Genomic DNA, 25,884 nt, shown 5'->3' with positions numbered 1-25,884 from the left:
ACTTTTCTCAAATCAGACCTCATTTAATTTTTCTGATACATTTGTACAAATGTTGAACTACACATCAAAGATGTTTGATCTTTAACTTCTCTTTGCCTTTTTATTGTTACCTTAAGGTTACCTTTAGATCCATTTTCTTAACATATGAAGTCTAAATTCACAATGCATTGCATTAAAATCAAATAGTGGAAGACTGATGGGAATTATTTCATTAAAGATACATATTTATGTCGGGTAATAGAAATAAATTGTCATAAATTTTCCTTGGAAAGTCATAAGAGACCTTTCATAAGGAATTGCATCAATAAATGCACTCAATTCAAGCCAAAGTACCAGACTGGCGGTGAAACCTCCATTATCACTGATGGATTATTGGATTTCATCTAGGACAATAAGATGGAAAAACAACTTCAATATCAAGAAATATGAGAAGTGTTGTAAACAAAGATGTTATTCAAACATGTATATAATTTTTTTCACACAAATAATTTGTTCTACAAATATCAGGCAGGTTTTCTGCCTGGTCACTCAACTGTGTAGCAACTTTTAGAAACATATCATACTATTGTAAAAAATATTGATGAAGGGCAATATTGTTGTATGGTTTTTTGTGATTTATCAAAAGCTTTTGATAGGGTTTGGCATAGGGGTTTGATTTATAAATTAAAAATGTATGTATCTTTGCGGTAATATGTTAGCACGTGGTTGGAAAATTACTTGTACAATGAAAACAAAAAGTTATGTATAAAAATTTATCTTCTTCTGTGAAAAATGTGCATGCTGGGGTACCCCAGGGCTCTGTCCTTGGCCCTCTTTTATTTTTGATATATGTGAATGATGTAATTGATATAAAACATGATAACTGTTTGCAGACTATTTGCAGACGATAATTCTTTACAAAAAAGCTCGAGTGACGTGCGTCTCATTGAACATCATCTAAATCATGACTTGAAAATTCTGGATGATTTTGATGGTCCAAAAAATGGTTATTATATAGAAATTTAATCCAAGTAAAACAAAAGTATCATTTTGCAATCTGAGCTTAAAAAATACAAACCAGTTACCTGAATTATTTTTTGAAGACTGTCAGTTAGAATATGTATCACATCATAAACATCTAGGTGTTATTTTCTCAACTAAATTAGGTTGGTCAGATTTGATAGTATTATCAGTAAAGGCTCCAAAAAACTAGGACTTCTCAAAAAACTTAAATTTTCAGTGTCTAGAGATACGTACGTTATCCAAATTTTACACTTCCTTTATTCGACCACAACTTGAGTATGCATCTGAAGTTTGGTCAGGCTGTTCACTGAATGCAGATATTTTTAAACTTGAAAAGCTTTATATTTAGTATATTAAAGTATATACTGGTCTTTCAGTATTAGCATCAAGAAATTCGTTGTATATTGAAACAGGTTGCAAAGAAAATTTATAATAAGAAGAGACAAAGCCAAACTTTTAACAATGTTTAAAATCCGCAATAACCTAGCTCCTGATTACTTAAAAAACATTGTACCGATGGTTAGAAACACTGTTTCAAATTACAATACTTCTTCCTGGGTACTTTTTTGATAATTCTTTACCTAAATGCAGGCTTGAATTATACAACAAATCATTTGTCTCGCGCATACTGTGCGCAAATGGAATTCACTGAGCAACGAAACAAGGGAAATAACCATCAATAGGAATTTTTAAATTTTAGAAAATTGAGTAATAATAATGATATATTAGCCTCCCAAGTATTTTTCATATGGCAGAAGGTATCTGAACATTTTACATACAAAATTAAGACACAATTGTATTTTGAATAATGATCTGTATAGATGTAATGTCATAAGTAATCCAAATTGTTCTTGTGGTATGAAAGAGGATAGTCATCATTTTTTCTTTGTTTGTAGAAAATATTTTGAACCCAGACGCTTAATGATGAATGCACTATACTTGTAACTCATAATGTAAAAATGATTAATGTGCACAAATTGCTATGGGGAGATGATTCCTTATCTTCGCAGGAAAATGAAAAAAATATTCGGCATTGTTCAAAAATTTATTCAGAAATCAGGTCATTTTAATTAACACTGAATTGTATTATCTCTATTGAAATTATTATATATTTATAATATCAACACTGTATTTATTATCACCATTATTAATAATTGATATTTCCTTATTCATAAAACAATTGTCTTTGTTCTTCTATGTACATGTATATATTATTGTAAAATTTTGTAAATGTTGTATGGCTATTCAGATTTTATGTATGGGAGAGGACTATTAGCACTAAGTTGTTATTAACTTGTTCCAATCCCTTTTTTTGACACATTGTCAATAAAATATGTTCAAAACAAAACAAAGATGTCGAGTTGCTTGAAAAAGACCTTGGTCAATCAAGCTGAAACTATACACACTCTCATAATTTATACCACTGTTAAACCACTGTTTTTACAGTACAAATTGCTCTGTCTGTTTCATTACATGTAGTACAGAAAGGCAAAGACTGGTTTAGCACGATTCACGCGCATGCATCTTGGGCACTGATTGGCTAAAACAAAAATCTCAGTATCTTCTCTGTATTTCTTTGAAATTTAAAACATTCCTTTAAAGCGGCTAACAACCAAGCGATCTGTGATAAACGTGATGACTTTAACTTTTCTATCGTCAACTTCTCTTACTTATGCAGCAATATACCTTCATCAACTGCATATGGAGTTTATATATCTCAGTTGCTACGATACGCAAGAGCATACTCTACGTATGAACAATTTCTAAAACGAGGTTAATTAATGACAAACAAGTTGATGAAACAAGAATATCAGCAGACTCGTTTAAAGTTATCATTTCGTAAGTGCTATGGTCGATACAATGACCTTGTCAGCAAATGCAGTTTATTGAGTCAAATGCTGACTGACTTTTTCATACTAAATGTTAGTCCATTATCTATAAACTGAATTGACGAAGGGTTTCCCGTTATTTCCCAATCATGACAAGGAGCACACGGCGGGTGTGACCGGTCGACAAGGGACTAGTTAATATTGTAGTGCATTGACAAAGGTGAATTTCATCACCATTAAATCATTCTATCGTTTTCTTTGCAGGTAGAACGTTTTTTATTTTGATGTCAAATATCCTATTTTGTATTCGCCGGTTTATGGACTTTGATATTGAATACTGTTCGTTATCTCCATATCCTTCATTTGCTCTCTTAAAGGGGCATAGACACAGTTTCAGCAAAAATTTCAAAATTTATATTTTCATTTTTACAAATATTTTACCAGGGTCTTTCTTATGATCATCAAAAATTTGGACGTCAGTTGTCCAGATACGAGACATATTTAGAGCTCTAAACCTTAATTTGTTATGTAAACAAGGTAATGTGAAATGTTTTTGTTTACACGGGTTAATAACACATGATAATATATATTTTTCAGAGTTTTGGATATTAGAAAACAGGCTTTTAGAAATATTTGTTCATAAAAGTTCTTAATTTTAAATATGATTCGACAGTTACTATTGATTTGCTGAATTTCACTTAGTTATAAATATGATATTTTCTAAATGTAAACAAAAGCAAGGCACGAGCCTTGTTTACATTATGAAGAACTTTAGGCTCTGTATCTTGTTTGTTAATCAACAAATGATGCTCAAATTTTTACTAATCAATAGATGATGCCTTAGGTAGGAATCCTAAACATTAAAATTGTTTTTAAACATTCAGTTGAAAAAAGGCTGTAAGTCCTTGCTTTTTTCTTTAAAATACTTTTTTTACTGTAGTCCCTTTTTTGACAAAGATTAATTCCTTCCCATGAAGTGTAGTTTTGCCTCTAGTTGGTTGTTTTTATTGTAAAGTTTTACATGTTCTGGCATAATACTTTGTCATTTATTAGTTAAATAAAGGACTATTCTTATTCTTTAAACAATGTGTTGCATTTCATTGCATTTGTTTTTAAAAAGATGAAAATATCGCTAGGCAAATGAATACACAAAATTACTAGGCTAAGATACATGAATGTATATGAAGAAGAGTATTTTTAACCAAACAACCTCTGATATATCCTTTTTTTAGATATTAAATAAAATGATTATTTGCTTTTTAAAAGTTTTTAACCTGCAATACTAGATTTTTTCTTTCATTCACGTCGTTGTTTACCGGTGAGATGATTTAATTAAAAGAACTTTATTTGCTCTCTTATCCATAAAACTTTTCTGTAAAACAATTTTCTCAAATCTGTTTTAAGAAACAAAGCAAAATAGTTTTTTCAACCTCATTTGCTAGTACATTTGTGAAAGTGTTTTTGAACTGATCAAAGTGTAAATAAATTTATTGCAATTGCCTTTATTGAATTAATGATATATATAGAGATGACTATCAGAATTTAAGCTCAAAAGTTCATTTAACAATACAAATTAGGAGAAAAAAATGGACCTCTAAAACATCAGAGGTGGGATCAGCTAAGAGTCATGAAAGAGGGAGCCTCTCTTCCGACCGATCATACCTGCCGTGTGCTCCTTGTCATGACCGGGAAAAAATTGGTAAAATCCATAGACTATTCAGTGTGTAAATAATGGGATAACAACAAAAATTAAAAACCTTAGCTAGCATTTGACTTAGTGATAGATTGCATTTGCTGACATGGTTAATTGTTTCGACCATAGAGCGAAATAATGTCTTTAAAAAGGAAATGCAACTGTTTGTATTCATCAACTTGTTTGTCAATAAATGGCCTCATTTTAGAATCTATTCATATCTAGAGCATGTTATTGCTTACCGACAGATTCAGCTGAGAGATATAAACCTCATATGCAGAAAATATGGATATATTGCTGCATGGGTAAGGGGGGTAGACTATATTGAAAAGTTATGGTCATCACGAGTTTTCAAAAATTTTGGGTAATACATAAACCATTGCCTTCTTTTTCTAGTAAATAATCCAAACATGAAACAGATTTATTAGACTATTAAGCTCACTCGGATATATCGTATCGACATATATATGAATAGAAATAACTATTGTTGAATGATAATACATCGTAGATATATCTAAACTTAATGTCGAATTGAATGCCTCGCCAGTTTTTCTTCTTATGTATAAGATCTTTATAAATCATTCTACTTCTTATGAATACAAAAATACGTCTACTATATAATAACGGAGCGCAATTGGTACCCATGGGAATTCCAACAGTTTGTTGGAATACCTGGTCTCCTAAAACCACACCGATATTGTCTTTGAGAATTTCTTGTGTGTACAATCAGAATGTTTTTGGCAAATAAATTTTGCAAATGAACAATGGCAAGGAAAATTAGCTTAACAGTTCCAATTTTATTGAAAAAAAGCAACTGTCTGTGATGTCAAAAAACCTGGACTTTAACTTATCGTGGGGGATAGTTTTATAAAGTTTTGTACCTTTTGATGTTATTAATTTTGGTAAAATTAAGTTCAAATTTTCTAAAAGTTTCCTGGAGTTTTTAAGCACAACATCTGATAAACTCCTTTTCTGATTAAAAATATAATATAATATTATTGTTGTACAGAAATTGTTCTTCAGAACCCACCATCTATCTTTGTAAGTATTTTTTTTTTGTACTAGTAGTTTAGAAATTCAGCATTGTAAAGTATAATTCAAACTCAAATTGGTTTTCTGAATATTAAAACATTTAAAAACGTATATAAACATGTACTGTATTATTTTGATTATAAAGTGGATAAACTCTTACAGAATGAAATTCAAGTTCCTCAAAAATTCAATTAAAATTATAAGCCTTTCAAATTTTGTCAGCTCGGACCACTAAACATTGTTTGTGTAATTTAATTAGTTTTTTTTTTCTTACTTCCGAATTATTGAAGACAGAAGGATATATTGCTTTTTATTGCCCCTCAGCCTTTTCATACAATATTTCTTTTGAATTTTGATATATTCTGACAAAGTGACCAATTTTTCTTTTTATATGAAAACATTTATAGAATTCATAAAATTTTTGGTCATTTTGACGCCAAGTTGAAAATGATGATTCAGACAAATTCTGGAGGAGGCATCATTCCTCATTATAACTTTGTATATATTTCATTAATCAAAACCCAGGAGCAGACGAGAGGATTTTCATAGAATTCATGAATTTTCACATGATCAACAGAGCCCTATCCTAATTCCAGAACTCCTAATCCTGGGGCCACGAATTTCACAATTTGGTAAAAGGGCTCAATGCTTTACCAAAATTGTAAGGGCTCAATGCTTACGTGTATTACAATCACGTCAACAATTTGACTGCTTGATGTCCTGGGAGTTAGGCATGAAATTAACAAATTTTGCTCCACTACACCCACAGATGCCATATGCTAAATTTGGCTGACATTGGTTTAACGATTTTAGAGAAGCTGAAAATCTTTACAGATTAACACACACATATGACACACACACATGACCTCGGACAAAATGCATTTTTTATAAAGATATTGTGGTTTCTTTCCTGCCTTGAGATAAAAGAAAAGAGAAATTCAAAGTAAAATTCATCAATTTTATTTTTTCTTGTTTTTCAGAAATGGACCTTTAAATTAACAATTATGATCTTTTAGTCTCACAGGTATTGAATTCTCAATATATTTAAAACTACAACATTATCAGTTTAGCAATTCATTCTATCTGTTCAAAATCAAAAGTCAAGTTTCAAAAAGTTAATTTTGACCTACTTTGAATAGTAAAATGCAATAAACAAATCAATAAAATGTACACATTACATATCACCCAGTGTACAAATGTCAAATTCTGTGTGTTATTATGACGTGTGAAACATGACAGTGAAAACAAAACAAGAAAACACAACATAAAATGTTCAGGTTTTTACAAGACGGACATTTTTACAGAAGATGTAATTATAAATGATTAATGATTTTCACACAGTTTGTTCTATTTGAGTAATAAACCTCTGATTTTTTTAACTAGTGTAAACACTATCGGTATATTATTTTTAAATAACTGTAGGAAACAATGAATTGTAAATGATGCCATTTTCAACACATCAAAAATAACATTTTGTACACTTCGTTCAAAATAAGAAGTTTCACAAAATGTTGATTAGGTATTAATTCCAATTTAGTAATTTTCATTGTTTTCAAAAATGCACCTGAAAAAAAAAAGTCTAATCTGTCCACAAATATTGATGAAGAAAAATGTATGTAACATGTATATATATAACTAAAAATGTGGATATTCTAATGTTCTGAATGCTGTAAATTTAAACAATATTTTAAGGTTGAATAATACATTACAGGAAACCTGATGTTAAAGAGCATTTCTCTGCATAGATTTAGGTATAGTTTAAAACTGAAACACATAACTGATAAAAGAAATGCATCAATTTTGAAAATAACTAAATAAAGGTGTGCATTATATTAAAATTTACATAATTACATGCAGAATTACTTCAAATTTGTACCAGTAGACATGAATACACTGTATATACTAGAGAGATATTCACTTCTACCTTAGTATCACAAGCTATTTGTAATTGTAAACTAACCCGAGATATATGTTTATATGGATGTTTTATTCACATCAAAATAACTCTAACAAATGGAAAGAAAAATGTTTTTTAAATGCATTAAAACCTTCTCTACATGATTATAAAACTTTAACAAAATCTTGAATTGCCTCAAATAACAAGATTGAGATAACAGGTGTTGAAATTTGCTTCACTGTAGATTTGAGACATCTTGTGTAAAATGACTAATCAGGGGTTTCTACAAGATATTTTCATATTGAATTAAAAGCACACTTTTATATTTGTTCAATCTTTACATTATAGAATACGAATATCTTAAAACCTAGAAAAACGAAGTGCTTTTCTCAATGAAGAAAAATTTCCCTTTAAAGAAAAAAATGTCAAAATTTTAAGTTAGTTTTTATCTTTATCCAAAAAGAAATGCCAAATGAAAGAGTTGTATTCTGCAATAGCACTTAGAAAGGGGCAACAACTCTCTCCTTACAGCAAAGTATTTCTTCTGTAATTATGAAGTAATATGAGGTCGCATTTAAAGACAAATCATTCCATCACAAAGGTTCTCCAATTTTATTGAAATTTAGCAATTATTTAAACATCTGATTTTTCTCCTGGAGGGGAATGTCTCTATTTAATTTGATGAAAGATTTTTTTCATATATAATTATTATGAACATATTTTTTGTATATACATAGATAAATAGATTGTACATACATAATATTCATCTGCTCCTTGAAATAAAATGAAATTCATGTAAATATGAAGGACTTTTTTAAAAAATTCCAGTTATAACGAAGAAACCACAAATGTAGCATGAAAACCAAAAAAAAAATTCCAAGAAGGCACTTGTGAAACAAGAGAGAAAAATCAAACACTAACGAAATCATTCATACATAACATTTACATACTTTCTTTATCCTCTTAAGTGCATTCCAACAAGGATAAACGCTACAATTTTACAGTATGAGATTAAATGATTGAAAATCATATGAAATATAAAACACAACACAATGGTAAAATTAAACATACATGTATATACCTAGAATCTTTACAATATTTATATAGGCAAATATAGGACAACAAAAAGCGACATAAAAAAATCAGCAAATATATTTAACAAAGGTAAAAGAAGGTCTCATTTATGATGTACATAAATACAAACGCTTGTGGAATTTACTTGTCCATGAATGGACAAAATCTGATATGACCATTTATCAATAATTTGTTGTCCACCAGTGTACTAACTTAGTACTTAATACACACATTGCATGTTAACATTTATGATCATAAGGGGGGTATACAACTCCTCTATAAATAGGGAAAGTATGAAAAGTTAGTATATTAATCAATTTATCAATACAAAAAGTTGCTTGCAACTACCAATAACATATTGTATCACAATATGGAAAATGTTTACTTAAAACATATGCATTTCAGAAACATATAGAAAATGCAAAATAAAAAATCAGTCTAGCTTTTCAATTTACTGTAATAAGGCATGCTTTTCTCAGCAAGATAGACAAAATTTGTACTTTTATTGATTGATTGTTTTTGAACAGAAATTGAGCAGTAGAATATATACCGGTTTACAATGAACATAAGCAAGCAATTTATCCAGCTTGCTTAAAATTACTTTTAATCTTTCAAAAAAAATTTTTTTTTTCCTCTCTGTAAAAAAGGAAAATTCAAAATATTGTACATTCAAATGACCCTTAAATTCAATGATAAAAAGGTGCACTAAAGATATATAATGGTGGGATTGAATTCAACAAGAAGATCAAAGCAAGAATGCAAATAAAAGGGGTATTATCCTCCTGAACAAATTCTAAAATGCATTCAAAAAAATGTGAGATTTAACATAAATGGAATGTCTCCTGGGTCAATTTATAGTCACATGATCAGAGATGATTAGCCAATCAGATGAGTTGTATTTCTTTGCTGCTAGTCTATGGTTTGAACTACATGGGTTGGTCCCCTTCTTGCCTTTGCTGCCTGCGTTTTTTCAGTATTGGATTATCCGAGTCCTCCAGATTCTTGATCTGGCATTGTTCATAGTCCACTCGCATTGTTGCTAGTGCATTCGTCATCTCCTCCTAAAATTCAAAGAAAAAAAATTGCATTCAAAATGTGTTTAAGGTCAAGTCTCATTTCAAAAGTGTTAATCTTTTGCTAATATTTCTTAAATTTCTAGCCATTTTATTGACATATATATTAAATATTACAGAGAACACACACAAACAAACACATCAATTGGAATGATTCATTATACCACAAATTCCTCCTTTTCAAATATGCTCAGAAAAATTGGTGGGACAAAACTTGAGCAATCTGATATATTTTAGAACTTCTAAAACTTCCAAGTATGACTCAGAGGAAATTCTCAAATATAACACAGGGAAAATATACAAATATAACACAGGGGAAATTCTCAAGTATAACACAGGGGAAATATACAAATATAACACAGGGGAAATATACAAATATAACACAGGGGAAATTCTCAAGTATAACACAGGGGAAATATATAAATATAACACAAGGGAAATTCTCAAGTATAACACAGAGAAAATATACAAATATAACACAGGGGAAATTCTCAAGTATAACACAGGGGAAACATACAAATATAACACAGGGGAAATTCTCAAGTATAACACAGGGGAAACATACAAATATAACACAGGAGAAATTCTCAAGTATAACACAGAGAAAATATACAAATATAACACAGGGGAAATTCTCAAGTATAACACAGGGGAAATATACAAATATAACACAGGGGAAATTCTCAAGTATAACACAGGGGAAATACATGTACACAAATATAACACAGGGGAAATTTTAAAGTATAACACAGGGGAAATACACAAATAAAACACATGGGAAATTTTAAAGCATAACACAGGGAAAAAATTACCTGGACATCTAGCCACATATCCTTGTCTTCTTGTAGTATTTTAGCCGAAAACAAGGGAGTCGCAGGGACTTCAGTATTGTCCTGTATAAGGGAAATTGAAGTTAAAATATTTTACTTCTGTCTCTTTCAAGTCATTCTTGTCTTAATAGTTGAAACCAGTGTCATTTATTTTAAAACTTAATTTCAACAATTTTTGCAATTGATTTCAATTCTATTATAAAAGGAGTTGCACATAATTTATAGCAATAGTTGTCCATTATTATTGTTTATACTGCTATTCTGTTTCAGTGCAATTCTTAGCTCAACTATTCTAACACACTACCACTTTAATTTCACAATAATTTTATACATGAAATTCCAAAAAGGAAATTCATCTTTTTTATTTAATAGTCCATGGCCTTAATTTTAATTAGAACTGAGTAATGTATTCTTCTGATTAATCATTTCCATAAATTCTGTGATAATTATTTATAAGAAGTACGTACAGCGACCCATTTGTTTCTCATCACATCTTCTATGGACAACCTTTCCTCGGGTACCGTCTTAAGTAGACCTCGTATTAAATCTTTTGCTGTTAAAATAGTCAAATTACACTTATAAGAATCACATAGATTAAAACGATCAAAAATTAACAATGGCTAATGCAAGAAATGCTTCGTTATAATCAATTTTATCTTACTTTGATGCAACAAGCATAAATACTGTAATCATTTGTTGTTAAATATTCTGATTCTCAATTCTTCTTTTAATCATTATTGTGCTAATATTCTTAAAAGCAACCTTGGCTGATCAACTAAATGTAAATCTCAGTAGAAGTAAATACACAAGGGTTAACAATTAAAAGTCAAAAATACTTCTTTTGCAACAAAATTTACTTTCATTAATTATTAAATTATTGCTGTTTAAATTGTTATCTTACCGTCTTTTGATACTTTGCTCCACTCGGGATTTGGAAATTCATACTGTCCATTCCTAATTCGTTTCTTCATGCCAGGTGAGATAGCTGCCCCATGATTACTGTAGAAGGGGGGATAACCACACAATCTGTAACAAATATAGCATTTACATAAAGGCAACTTTCTGAATGTAAAAACCATACAAGAGAAAATGACTGTACTCTCACAGCATACAAATCATTTGAATAGAAAATTACACACTAGTAGCATTAATCTTCGGTACATTTAAATGATATCATATTTATTTAAATTTTTTCTTAAATATGTATTATACATGTATGTTTTTAATTTCTATACTTCAGCATTTTCACAAATTGCTGATTCAATCAATATGCTCAAAAAATGTTCATGGAACTTTATTATGAGTGTGCTTTAATGTAATTGCAAAAGCAAGACAAATTCTAGTGTGAAGTTTATTGGATGAATTCAAGAATCAATAAACGAATCAGAGAAAACTTTCTATTAACAACATCAACCTAATTCTTTTTGTTAATTAATTATGTACTTACAATATATACATTATTACACCTAGAGACCACATATCACAGGATTTGTCGTATTTTTCTGGACCCAAAACCTCAGGTGCTATAAAATACGCATGAAAAATCAATTTTTGTTATGTACTTTTAATTAATAAAAGAAAACATACAATTCAAGGTTAACCTGATTTAAAGTCTGGCTTATGGACCATTATTATTGTTTACCAAGAAAACTAGCTAGTCACTGTCATCATGAATGTAATTAGTCAAAAGGATTGTTCTTCAGGTTCTCATAATTCTCTGTTTTTTTTCACTAATTTTATCATCATTATTTCCATTTTCTCAACCTATAATTTTTTTTGGTGCAATTTAAGTTACAGATAATAATGATGCCTCTGCAGCAAAACTCATTAACTACCAATAATTAGTGGTATTTTCTCCTGCTATTATTGATCTTCTTATACAAGAGAATACACCATTCACATACTTAAGAAATTCATATGCTCTGTATACTGTGGTTTCATCAATATTCGCTGTGCACCAATTTTCGAGGAATTTGTTGTTGAGCATATCCATGAAATTAAATGTTTTAATATTGAATTGAGAAATGTGCTGTTCATTTGTATAGACAATGCTTTCGTCCACAAATTTACGTATCCTCGAAAACATCCGTTTTACAAAATCCATGAAGATTGATGGCAACGAAAATTGATGAAACCACAGTATTTCAAGCCTATGATCTGATAAATGTCTGTTAAGCCTGAGTGTAAGCTGAAAACTTACCCACATAATATGGAGTGTAACAAGGGGTCTGAAGACTTTTTATTGAATGAATCTCTTTGGCAAACCCAAAATCTGTCAGTTTCAGAACCCCTCCTGCTCCTTTCTTTGTATACAGAAGATTTTCTGGCTGTAAGATGAACAATTTTATTAACACAAAGGCATTACATATTGTAAGTAAAAAAAAAAAAATTCAAATTCTTTCCTGCTGTTTTTTGTTCTGGAAAAACAAACAAATTTCAAATTTCTTACAACTATGAACCAATAATTAAGTTGAACTTCAATATCTCAAATGTTGGTATCCTGACCACAAAACATGAAAATGTTGAAGTGATTTTTATGTCTGAACCACTTCATCTTTAAATATTTTACCCTGATATCTCTAACCCTGGGATTTTACTCTTTTTTGAAAATCAAAGATTTGGTATAATTCAAATTAAAAAATTCCATGCAGGGTCTGTAATATACCTGTCTGATACATTCTTGCAATGTGCAAGGCATAACATTCTACTTATAAATTTTTAACTCTCTGCTGAGGCCCCGTTCAAGTGTGATTTTTTTCTTAAATTGATAAATGAAAATTAACTCTTTTCATAAAAAATGTATCTCAAGAAATCTAGACTCTATTACTCTGGACAACTTGCTTAGAAACACAAACATCCAAATTAACAAGACACGACATTATAAGAGATTTTTCCTGACGCTATAATTACCTTTAAGTCCCTGTGGGCAATGTTGACAGAGTGAAGAAAATGAATGGCTTTGGCAATGTCTGTAATAATTGCTGCTGCCTCTAAAATAAATAAACAAAACTTTTCACTGCCTTTCTCTATTTCTTATGTTCGTTTTATAGTTTCTTTTTCAAGCATTATGTCTTGTGCATTTTTTTGCACTAGACATATATTGCATGCTTGATGATTCAAATAATTTATGTGTTATTGTATGCGTGCTAGCTTTTTAAAAGATTGATCTTATAATACACGTCATAAAACATGTGTTTTGCTCAGAAAAAAAACAATATACTTTAGTATCAAATGTATTTGGCTGAATATAATGCCCATTGGTGTAAAATACATGTACACTACCCATTTTTTGCTTAGATAATTTGGGTGGGAAAAAAAATACATGAAAATATACATTATATTTTCATGACTTCCATATCACGCTAGATATCCAAAGTCATCATTTGGATGACTTTAAAAAATATTATTAAATGTGCATTTTTTTTTCCAAAGTGATATTTTCTAATTAGTGGGATAATTTTACAAGCATGCTGCTCTTTTTTTTTTTTTATACATGTATAAATGGCAACTTGTGTAACATGTTTAATATAGAGGTGTTAATTTAATTTTAAAATTAACAACACTTTTTATTTATTGGTTACTTAATTTTATTAAAGCAATTATCTCCTTCATCAAACTTCCTTGAGTCCTCCTTTTTTCCGTTATTTATTTATCTTTTTCATTTCGAATGGAATATTTATGAGGAGTTATCATAAAGTTCCTACATTCAATAAAGTTTCACCCTATGGAAAAAACTAACAGAAACCTAGAAAATATTAAAACCAGCTACAGAAAAATAAAAGGCATTCACAGTTGACTATTCTCAAATGAAAATTATTAAGATACTGAGAGAGAAGAGATGCATAGTTAATGTAAGGGTATTAAAAGCCAGTCATGTTGAAAAGTGACATTGGTTATGTGTGGTAGAGATTGAACTTCGACGACTGCATTATGACGACATAATCAAGCTTGGATCATTTCCTATGCAATATATATGCACTGAAATCAACTGTTCAAGAGATTGTAAAATCATATACAGTAAAACTCGGTTATAGCGAAGTCCTGGGACCGGTGAATTTAATTTGCTATATCCGTACAATGAATTCGTATAACCATTACAGCGAATTCACACTATGCATGTTTTTCTTCAAGTATTACAACCAACTACGTTAGTGAAGCAAATATTACAAGACATATCTTCGATAACTAAGGTTTTCTTATGAATTGAATTTTATATACAAATGCTAAAAGGAAATAAAGTAAGTTCAATTTACCATTTTTTTTAATAATCTTTGAAGGTTTGTTAAAAAAGATGTAAATTTCATTATATTTAACCTCAAATTTTCGGCAGGCTACCCAAATTATCAGTTTACGCTATATCCGTAAATTCGTTATATCAGAGTTCGTTATAACCGTAAAATTTTACAAAATTTTGCTGGGGTTCCATAAAAATTTCGCTATATCTGTGAATTCGCTATATCCGTGTTCGTACTAAATGAGTTTTACTGTATAAGCAAGAAAGGTTTATATGCTTTTTATTTTTCTGTAGCCCGTTTCAATATTTTCTAGGTTTCCATTAGTTTTTTTTTTTTTTAATAATCTTTGAAGGTTTGTTAAAAAAGATGTAAATTTCATAGGTTGATATCCGTACTTATATCAGATATAACCGTAAAATTTTACAAAAACTTAGTTTTTTTCCATAGGTTGAAACTTGATAAAATGTAGGAGCTTTTTGATAAAATTCTCATGAGAATTTCATCAAGATAATTGTATTGAGGCAGAAGGAGTGGGCATAGAGAAATAATGACGTTGTCTGATGTAATGAAACTTAACTGCAACAGGGCCAGGTGGTCATTATAAGAATTTCTCTTTTTTTAATGATAATTTGCCAAATTATTTAAGGAATCACTGTCTAGTTTGTTGGGTATGCCAAGGCATTAACGATAGTTGGAAACATGGGATAATTTGCAGAAATTTGCTTTTTTAATGTGAACGAAAACCTCTGGAAATTCCATCTTAAACACTGACACAAACACCTTGCTGTAAGTACAGAATTGTTTATGTTGTATTTTCTATTAAACTGTTTAAATGTCATCTTACTTTGTTTTTGTTAGCTATATGTGTACCAGGAACTGAAATGAAAATCATTACATGTATAATCCAGGGTTGCATTTAAAGTTTGTTTTGAGGGTTGAAAAATAGCTTTACAGAAAATGAATTTATTCACTTCCATTCCTGCATTTATCCCACCCAATTTTTTTTTTAAAACTAGAGGTCATTAAATCCATTACACTCCCTCCTGCTATATTTTTAAACGTCTATTTGCAATCTGTAAATTCTCTGTTCATAAGTAATACTGAATCAGTGAAAAATGGATATATATATTATCTTTCCATTGGAAAACTTTCAAACTTAACAATTCTTTGCAAGTGACCGTGAACTTATGTAACACTCCAAAGTCATAAACAATCTTTGTACCAAGTATGTGCTTCAAAAGATTCTCTCTTGTAAAGATACAGTCTGGACAAGATTGCATGGAAATATGTGATTCGTACATATCTTGTAAGCCCATTAACTTTGAAGCAGGAGGTATAATTACAAGCTTTCCTCATTACTTGCTTATTAACATGACTAATAAGACTTGTGTGTTTACATGTATCACTTTTGTATAAAATCTGCCAAATATTAGAAACAGTATTTTGTATCTATCAATTTACAAAGACCAGAAAATAAACCTGAGAAGTCACTACATGTTTATGCATATTTCCAATAAATTAATACAAAAAAAAAATTATGAAATAATGTTAATACAGTACACTTGGTACATATACAAAGAACTGAAAGGACATGGCAGTTTTTCATACCTCTTTCTGTGAATGCTGAGTCTGCTCGCTCTTGTATTCTGTTGAACAGTTCACCCCCTTCCATGCTGTTTAATAAACAAAAAAAAAAAAGGTGCGTTCATCAGCATTAAGAATTTGTTACAATAATTAGCATGAACCATGATTAATTTTCAGCATTTTTAAACTTCACATACAGATTCACCATTAACTTTTTACAATACACAAAGTTTAGAGAGATTTAAAAATTTGTTATTTTCTCAGATTTTAAATAAAAAAGCCTCTCGGAGTCGTCATTCTTTCTTTATGCCAAGCACACACTTAAAACCTAAGAGGACATAACAACTTACACAAAATTAACTCTTTTAAAATATACCAACCATTCCATTACAACCAAGAGACATTTCTGTCCACTGTAAACATTCTCGTATACATCGAGTATGGCCACAATGTGTCGGCATCCCGACGCCCTCCAATGAAGGTCCACTTCCCGACGTGCTTTTGGTATATCCCGTAGAACCTACAATTATATAGAGTCACAATGAATCTTTTGGTACATCCTGTAGAACCTAAAAATTATGCATTGGTTTCATAAATCAGAAAATATGTATATACAGCCTGATAAAGCATAATTAAGAAATCACTGAATTTCCATGTATGGATTAATATCCGAATATGTCAACTGCAGAGAGTAAATTATCATAGTATCATCTGTTTCTTGAAAATATAAACGATATCTTGGGAGGAACTTATTAACAAAAAAAAATTCTTTACAAACTGATAATGGGTACATTTTTGACAAATTTCTAGAACATATATATTAAGCTTTCTCCACTTTGTGCTTTAAAATATAATTATGTGAAAGACCAAAATACCAAAGAATCTTCAAGTAAAGTTGGATTGAGAAGAAAAGGCCCATGCAGCTGGCATTATGTCTACTCTAATAGACAGTGAAATCATCTTTAGGTTTCATATCTCAGTATATATGTCACTGACTGACATACTGAGTTATATAATGATAACCATGAGGAAAATTGCACAACTACTTTTCCTGAAAACTATTTTTAGAATTCCTGTTTGTCCTGTATTAACATTCTGTGTTGACATCACACAAAATAACAAGATTCTGACAAAAAAATCCCTTATAAAAAAAAATAGCATGGCAAAATTTTAGAGTAAGAAAAGGCAAAAGTGAAAATATAATGGATAGTCTTCAGCATGACATGTTCACTGGAAATGGTGATTCTTTCTTCTTTTTTTAAGTCCACATGAATCTAAAAAAATAACTAATATGATGGTTTTTTTTAAGATAATAAAAATGGCACCTGCCTTTCATTTTAGCTTATTTATGAAACCAATTATGCCAAATATTGATAAATATCAACAAACAACAGAAACCACAGTTCATATAGCCTAGCTAAGCTTTGACATATAACACAGGGATGTAATGAAAAAATTTAGGTATGGAACTTACATTACATGAAACTGACTTTAGCATGTTTTGCCAACCATGAAATACTAGTAAATTATATGATGTAAAATTTTACTTTCTATTCAAAGCTTGTCCATACATAAAAAAAATTCTACATTACTACTGTCATTAGTGCTGTAAAGCAAAAATTTGGAGAGAATAGACTTGTCCTGTCTTTCCTACACTTTACAATTTGCATAATTTGTGTGAATTATCAGATGCTGATGTGAATTTCGAGTCCAGAAAAAAATTGAAATTAATTTAACTCCAGCATATCTTGAGAAGCATAAGAAATTTTGGAATAAACTTTCGTAACGGGGTATAATGTAATTTGTTATATGTGACAGGATATGAATAAAAATTATAGTTTTTAATGAATTTGTTATATGATATCATTTCACTTGAGAAACTGGGTACTAGTACTACTACCCTACACAATCACAGCAAAGGGGTTCCATTCTATGCAGGGCTCTCGATTCTCTAAAATTAGGGCCGTTCAACGGCCCCGTTCCCAATGCAAAAAAGGTACCTTTTTTCCCAAAAGAAAGGTGTAAATTTCCCAATTTCCATCCAGAGTAAAATATTAATTAAAAAATAAAAGTCCATCAAACCTAATCGCAAAAAAAACCCCAAACAAAACACACTTGCAAATGAAAGTGAAACTGTACTACTATATTATTAGTTCGCGCCAAATGCATTCGTAAACTGGTTCGGGGAACCAGGTTATTGTTTTTACAAAAATGTATACAACTATATGAGTTCAGAGTATGTAGTTTCGACAAAAACCAGCATTTTGGTTTCTAAAATAGACATTTCATTTAAACATTAGTAAGCTGCACCTAGAAAAATACCCGTGCTTCGGCATGTTTAGTCTCGCGCTGTATTGGTAAGCACAGTTGCCCATGTGATCGAGGAAATTCGGGACAATGTGACCAGCGACTGTCACGCAGTAAGACATATAACCGCAATATCAACACTCAAAGATAGTAATGACAAAGCTAATGTACTTTCATAAATAGCCTACGTACCCATGTTTGTTCTGTTTAACTGTTTATTCAAACCAGAGTTAGCATTGATGATAAAATGCTAGAAAAGCAAAATTTGAGGATTTTTTTTAATGAATTTGTGTTATCCAACTTTTCCCAAAATGACGATAATTTTCCCAATTTGATCGGCCCCGGCCCCAGTCGCAAAAAGTGGTGTGAGAGCCCTGCTATGAATTCTATCTAAATATCTCTATATTTTTTATGTTCCCAATTTTTATAAGTGGATTAAAGCAATCTAAAGGCTTCGTTAGACCTATGATGTAACGAAATTAACTAAGATTACATTTTATAACGTTATTTTGACGTAAAAGGACGAGGAAGGGCCATGACGAAATTTGGGAAGGGTTTGAGATTTTAATTTTTTTTAAACATGTCAGCGTTTAAAAACCAGTTTGTCAGCCACAAAATGGAAGTCAAAGTTATACAAAATAATCTTATCTATTTATTTACCTTTAGAGCACATTTCCTATTATTTATTTTGTTAAAACATTCGACCACTTTTCCATTGATACCCAAACCCAAAACACTCCCCGTGATTCTATAATCGTCACTGATAGGATTCTTCTTGGGTTGAAGGTTCCGGGTCTGGAAATCTCCCATCATCTTCAAGAAAAATATATTTCTGTTACTGTTTATTTGTCACTCGTGGAAGAAATCGTAACGAAAATGTACACCGAAGTCTTAGAGTAAACGAATCTGTCTGTGTGTCGTTTCAAGCAATCTCTTTCGGAAATGACGACAAAATTTATAAATAGATTTTTTCGTCATGAAATCCAGAACCAAATAGTTCAACCTTCTGTATTCCGGTAGAGATGCTTGAACAAGAAAACGATTTTTTTAATTAATTACTTCAATTCTTATTGAATCGATTAAATTATGCCCGAAAATTTTGTTTTTTATTATAATTATCAGATTCATTTTATCCAATGTTATATCAAAGGTTCAAACGTAAAAATATGTACCGTAAATTATTTATGTATACCTATTGATGACATTGGAGGAAAAAAATGAACAACTTATTATCATATTTACTAAGTACCTGCATCAAACGCCGATTTTATTTTTAAAATATCAAATAATTCTCACACCTTATTTTATTATATTATCATAATTTAATTATCAAAATTAACTTTGCTTCTAACAATTACCTTTTTTAATTTGTGCCGCGGCAAAAGAATCGTGTGGCTATATCTGGAATTTATTTTTGAAATTGCAATGCTGACATTTACTGTAATATAGCTGTCTTTCATATGATTGATATTTCTTTGCTTAATAAGGCTTGTTAATTAAATATAGGAGTATATATAGAGGATATTCAATGTTTTGTAGTTGAATATGGATTATTATTTTCACGATCCACTGAAAATTTCCTGTCCCATATATTCTGTTTATTACATTTTTAAAAAAAAATCTTTGAATCATAGGCTCGTGACGTCATAGTTGAGCGGTTGAGACGTCATAGCAAGTGAGGTGAAAACACTGTAATGGATTTAGAAAATTTTTGGTAATTTTTTTTATTCAAATGGTTTATTTATTTCCATTAATTAAATTTTTTTTACATCTTTGTTATGGGAAGGGAAATCGAGAGTTTTCCCACCCTTCTGATATTCGTCACACTGTGACAGGATATCATTTTGATATCCTTTCACACTGTGACAGGATATGAATAAATTTAAAAAATGTGTTACCACCTGCAGCCTACAGATACACTGTACAATCATGTTTAAGTAACCTTCTGAGTGAACACAAGAATTTTTTTTCTATAAAGGGTAAAAAATAAATAAATAAATAAATAAATAAAATAAAAAATCTGGAAAATCGAAATTGATGAAAATAGTTTTGGAAAGGACAAGGTATATGCTTACCACTGAATTTGGCCCCACATATAGTTATAACATAGTTACTTGTAACATAGTTAAAACTGTGATAAAGTTTGTAAAAACATCACTATAAATTTTGATTCAAAGCATACATGGAGGCCACAAGAGGGTCAATTATCCCAATTTTTCTTTCTGCAATTTCGAAATTTGAAATTTTCACTTTGGAAAACAACACAAAATTCTCCTTGTTTTCTTATTTTCTGAAAGAAAATGTGCTGTAAAATTAATTACAATTTGCATAAAAATGAGAAAATAAGGAAATTGACATTAGTGACCTTTGTACCAAGCTTCCAATTATATATACTCATTTTGTGGTAAGGTTTTCAATCTATATATAAAATGTTGCATCATTCTAAAAGACAACCACACCAAGGAACAAAAATGGGTCTTACCCGAAACGTAATTCAGATATAGGCCTACAGTAAGATCGACACTCTATTAAAATGTACCTAAGAATTGTTACACGTACATGTAACTTAATTTATCGAAAAGTCCTTTAATAGAATTTTGATTCATATTTTTAAAAAACATATATATAGCTACATGAAAGAATTGTGAATAAAAAAAAATCCCTATTCATGCAGTCTTTTTTAGTATAAATTTTTTTTTTTTCAGAACAGAAAATAAAAAAGTGTTGATTTCTCAATTATATTTTAATTGAATTGGACTTAATTTCTTTTGATTGATAATTGCATTCTAGTCCAGTGCAATGAGTGCAGTTAAATTCTCATTAAGATAAACAAGTAAAAGCAATCACTCATCAGTCAAAGACAAGCCTTCTTTTCGACTGGATGTTTTGCGCATACCAACACTTGTCGGTTGATAAAGAAATTGTGGATTAAAAACAGAAAACCTTTTTTCCTGAAGACGAAATAGAAATATTGTGGATTTCCAATCATATTTGGAATTCAATAACGAGACAAATTCCCTAAGTTTCTTTTGAATGGCTAATTTGCAAGACATTACAATGTGTTGCATTGTATTGCAGCAGAGTGCAGTATCTCTGAATGCATATTATTTGAACAAGCACAATTAGTGTACTTATTGGTAACATTCCCCCACCTTCCACGCTCCGATAAACAGCCTATATATACATTTTTCCCTTGCGACTGATTGTAACTAGTAAAATTTGCATAATGTACATTTGTGACAAAGTTCGATAACTGAAATTATGGCCCTTTGAACAACGTTGATAAAACGATCTTTTGCTCTCGATCTGCTTTACATTATACAAATGTTCAGTCAATACTAACAGACGGCAAATTTGTAAACTATATAAGACAAATCAGAGTGTCATTTCCAGCAAGATCAAGTGATAAAGACAGAGTGATTAGCCGTAATGTCACGTCTAAAGTTTGGATTTAGTGTGAGTTTATCTCACCAAATATGTACTGCTACTTTCAAAGCAGTGTAAAACAACACGTTTGATTGCTCTACATTGTAAATCGGAGCATTGTTTGATTGATTCTCAAAATCTTTGTTTATTAGTCAAACAAGAGAGTTTACTTTTTTTCACTGTTTTGTCTACCCCCAAAAAGTGCATTACAGCAACAAAAAATAACTTTATTTAAAGTATTTTGTCGATTTACTCGATTGCTAATTCAGATATATAGTAAGAGCGACACCCTATTTAAAATGTATCTAAGATTTTAATTAACCTAGGAATGATTATATATAAACCTAGGACGAACACTTAATATGAAAAAGAAATAATGAAATTAATGAATACAATGTAATACTAAACATTTTCAACTTATTTTCATTTAATCATACCCGAACTAATATTGACCAAGTATGTTTAAAATTGACAGTACTGCAAACAGTGCATGCTATGCACTGCCGTGCAGTTAAATCTTTATTTAAAAGCAGAATGAATTAGCTTGCAATTGAAAGAAATTCACTCAACACAAAATTTCCTCTGGATGTTTCGCATATACCAGTACCCAATAAGTTTTCGATATTAAAAAAAAAAACAAACAAACAAAAGTAACTGTTGTGTTGATGAGAACTCAGCTCTAAGTACTGTTCTCAGATGAAATTCCTTTATCCTTCCTGGTGCATATCTACACCATTCTCAAGATTTCTACTCACCAGTCAAACACGAGAATTCAATCTTAATACCTAAACTAGTCATTTGACCGAGCATACCCAAACTAGTTGTTCGATGAAAAAATAGTAATATGTAACTTTATCGAAAAGTCCTTCGATATATTTTGATTGTAAATTTTTATTCATATTAAAGAAAACATATACTTAGTAGTTAAGAATCGTGAATCAAAATGAAATCCCTATCCAGTCTTTTTAATTAAAAAAGTTTTCCAGAACAGAAAATAAAAAATTGTTGATTTTTCAATCATATTTTAATTAAATTGGACTTAATTTCTTTTGATTGACATTGCATTCTAGTCCAGTGCAAGGAGTGCAGTTAGATTCTCATTGAGATAAACAACTGAAAAAAAAAAAACACTCATCAGTCAAAGACAAGTTTCCTTTTCGTCTGGATGTTTTGCAGAAAAACCTTTTTGCTGAAGACAAAATAGAAATAAAGTGGATTTCCAATCATATTTGGAATTCAATGAAGAAACAAATTGCACTTAGTAAGTTTCTTTTGATTGGTCAATTTGCAAGATATTACAATGTGTTGCATTGTATTGCAGCAGAGTGCAGTTTCATTCAATGATCCTATAATTAAACAAGCACATTTAGTTTTCTTGTTGGTAATATACCCCACCTTCCACCTTCTGATAAACAGCCTATATATACATTTTTCCATTGCGACTAATTGTAAGTATATAGTAAAATTTGCATAATTTACGTTTGTGACAAAGTTCGATAACTGAAATTATGGCCCTTTGAACAACGTTGATAAAACAATCTTTTGCTCTCTGCTTTACATTATGCAAATATTCAGTCAATGCTAACAGGCGGCTTTGTAAATTATATAAGACTAATCAGAGAGTTATTTTCAGCAACATCAAGTAATAAAGGCAGAGTGACTTACGATAATATCATGTGTTAAGTTTGGACTTAGTGTGAGTTTATCTCATCAAGCAAGAAATGCTACATTCAAAGCAGTATGAAACAACACGTCTGATTGTTCTACATTGAAAATCGGAGCATTGTTTGATTGATTCTCAAAATCTTTGTTTATCAGTCAAACAAGAAAGTTCACTTGTTTTTTTTTTCATTTTCACTGTTTTGTCCAAACCCAAAAAGTGCATTACAGCAACAAAATATAACTTTATTGTAAAGTATTTTATCGATTTACACGATTGCTACATGTACCTTGCTTTATTTCATATTTGCAGTTTGAACTAAACTTCCTAGCTCTCATAAGATCAAAACATTCTTGCATATAAAATCTGGGAGTAAGGTGGATGGATGGGCGTGGGGTAGGAATTATATGGGCCCTGTTTCTAAATTTTGATTTTACTTTCTAATTTAGTTTAAAAATGTTTATTTCAAGGATGCACCCTGTGTTTGACTTTAACACGACCCCCCCCCCCACCCACCCACCCGAAAAGCAGAGTTCGAAAAATTCTTTCCCCTTTTGGAGGAAAGGGGGAGCAAAGTTTTGTTTCAGGGGAGATTCAATTTTTTTTCTTCTGGTAAGTTTCCGATTTGTAAATTCCAAATCAATACAAACACACACATACTTATTTTTTTAACTCCCCTTTCTTTCTGTTTTTTTTTTTTCATATGGTGAACTTAAAGAAAACTGAATATGTTTTAGGACCCAATATATTAAGACAGAGCTTACCTACCCCCCCCCCCCCCTCTCTCTCTCTCTTTCTTAATAAAATTTTACACTAATTTTGTATAAGTTTCAACCGTAATTAGTCTTGTCTGATTTTGTTTGTACATAAATTCATACAGAAGCTTATACATATGCTTGTAATATATGTGAAAGTGTCAATAAAAAAAAAATTGTTAATTCCAAATTAATATAAACACACAGATATTTATTTTTATTTTAACCCATTTTTTTTTCATTGAGTTTAATGACTATGACTTCAGCATAACTTTTCATACACGATGGCATGGATTTGTATCGTTTTCAGAAAACAGAGAGAGATCCAGAGAGAGAGAGAGAGAGAGAGAGAGAGAGAGAGAGAGAGAGAGAGAGAGAGAGAGAGATCAGGAACATTTAACATGTATTCACCCATGCATTATATATATTAATCATGTGGTAGACACCCTAATTTAACGTTTACCCGACCTTTGAGAAGACGTGCATGTATACAATTAGTTTTGATAATTTACTTACCATTGGTTTCCGTGACCTGTGGTGTTTATCCATTGTCACAAATTAAAATCAATCATTAGCTTCTCAGCCGATATTCGAAAATTCCTGAAAATATTTGTAGTTTTTCTATGTTTTAACTGGGTCTCTGTTTGAAAAATGATGATTTAACACACGAAGAAAGTACATGAATCATAATTATATGTTGCCCAATGCATGACAATTTTTATTTTCTGTTATCCATTATGTGTATATATTCATTTGCATGGCCATATATCGCCCTTTCATGTACTCCGAATGCAGCTTTCATATTCATAGCTAAAGGCATTTGATCGAAATTAATAAACTTAAATCTTAAAAAGACAAGTATCGAAATCTTTAATTTTTTTTTTGTATTGATTAAACTGTAACGAAAACTTAAATTAATATATGTACATGTAAGTATAATTAATTTTCCACTTCAAATATACACATGATACAGTGTACTTGCCGTTTTCTGTCACTTTTTCGCTTCAAGTATTTGTCGGCAATTTATCAACTGCAATAAAAAAAGAATACCATTAAGTATAAGTTTATATACATATCATACCAACTTTGAAATACTATACATGTAGAAACCGCAAAAAAAAAAAGAGCTAGGGGTTTCTAATAATAGATCTTCACAGATATGAGTACCATCACGATCTATTATGACATGTCAATTTCTTTAGAAGCATGCATACGAGTGGGATTGAATATGAAAGCGATCTGTTGAATTTTTTATGCCTCCATAAACGAAGTTTCGGAGGCATATAATTCTTGCCCTGTCCGTCCTTCTGTCTGCAAAACTTTAACGTTGTCCATAAATCCTGAGTGGGTGGGGCTATGACTTTCATAGTTCACAGGTGTATTCCTTGTGATAATTAAGACCTTTCTTAGGGTACCTCCACATTTGACCTCTTGACTTGAAGTTTGACCTACTTCTACAAAAAAATACCGCACGTCAATCTTGGTCA

General features: G+C 30.5%; 1 protein-coding gene across 1 annotated transcript; it reads right to left on the bottom strand.

Moving 5' to 3' along the window:
* Nucleotides 1–6,500: 6,500 nt before the first annotated feature.
* On the bottom strand, nucleotides 6,501–25,056 carry LOC134251040 (MAP kinase-activated protein kinase 2-like). The gene is made up of 11 exons (XM_062733405.1): nucleotides 24,914–25,056; nucleotides 19,217–19,369; nucleotides 16,630–16,769; nucleotides 16,274–16,338; nucleotides 13,341–13,420; nucleotides 12,631–12,757; nucleotides 11,878–11,953; nucleotides 11,332–11,456; nucleotides 10,898–10,983; nucleotides 10,413–10,493; nucleotides 6,501–9,588 (listed from the first exon to the last, which is right to left on the bottom strand). Exons 1-11 carry the CDS (start codon nucleotides 24,944–24,946, stop codon nucleotides 9,454–9,456), a joined length of 1,101 nt encoding a protein of 366 aa, XP_062589389.1. The 5' UTR covers nucleotides 24,947–25,056; the 3' UTR covers nucleotides 6,501–9,453.
* Between the last annotated feature and the right edge of the window lie 828 nt (nucleotides 25,057–25,884).

This window comes from Saccostrea cucullata, unplaced genomic scaffold (genome assembly GCF_032062105.1).
Source record: "Saccostrea cucullata isolate Sc308-1 unplaced genomic scaffold, CSIRO_AGI_Scuc_v1 ctg746, whole genome shotgun sequence".
NCBI lineage: Eukaryota > Metazoa > Mollusca > Bivalvia > Ostreida > Ostreidae > Saccostrea > Saccostrea cuccullata.
The sequence above is the reverse complement of the archived record's forward strand: the minus strand, read 5'-3'. Positions and strand labels throughout refer to the sequence as shown.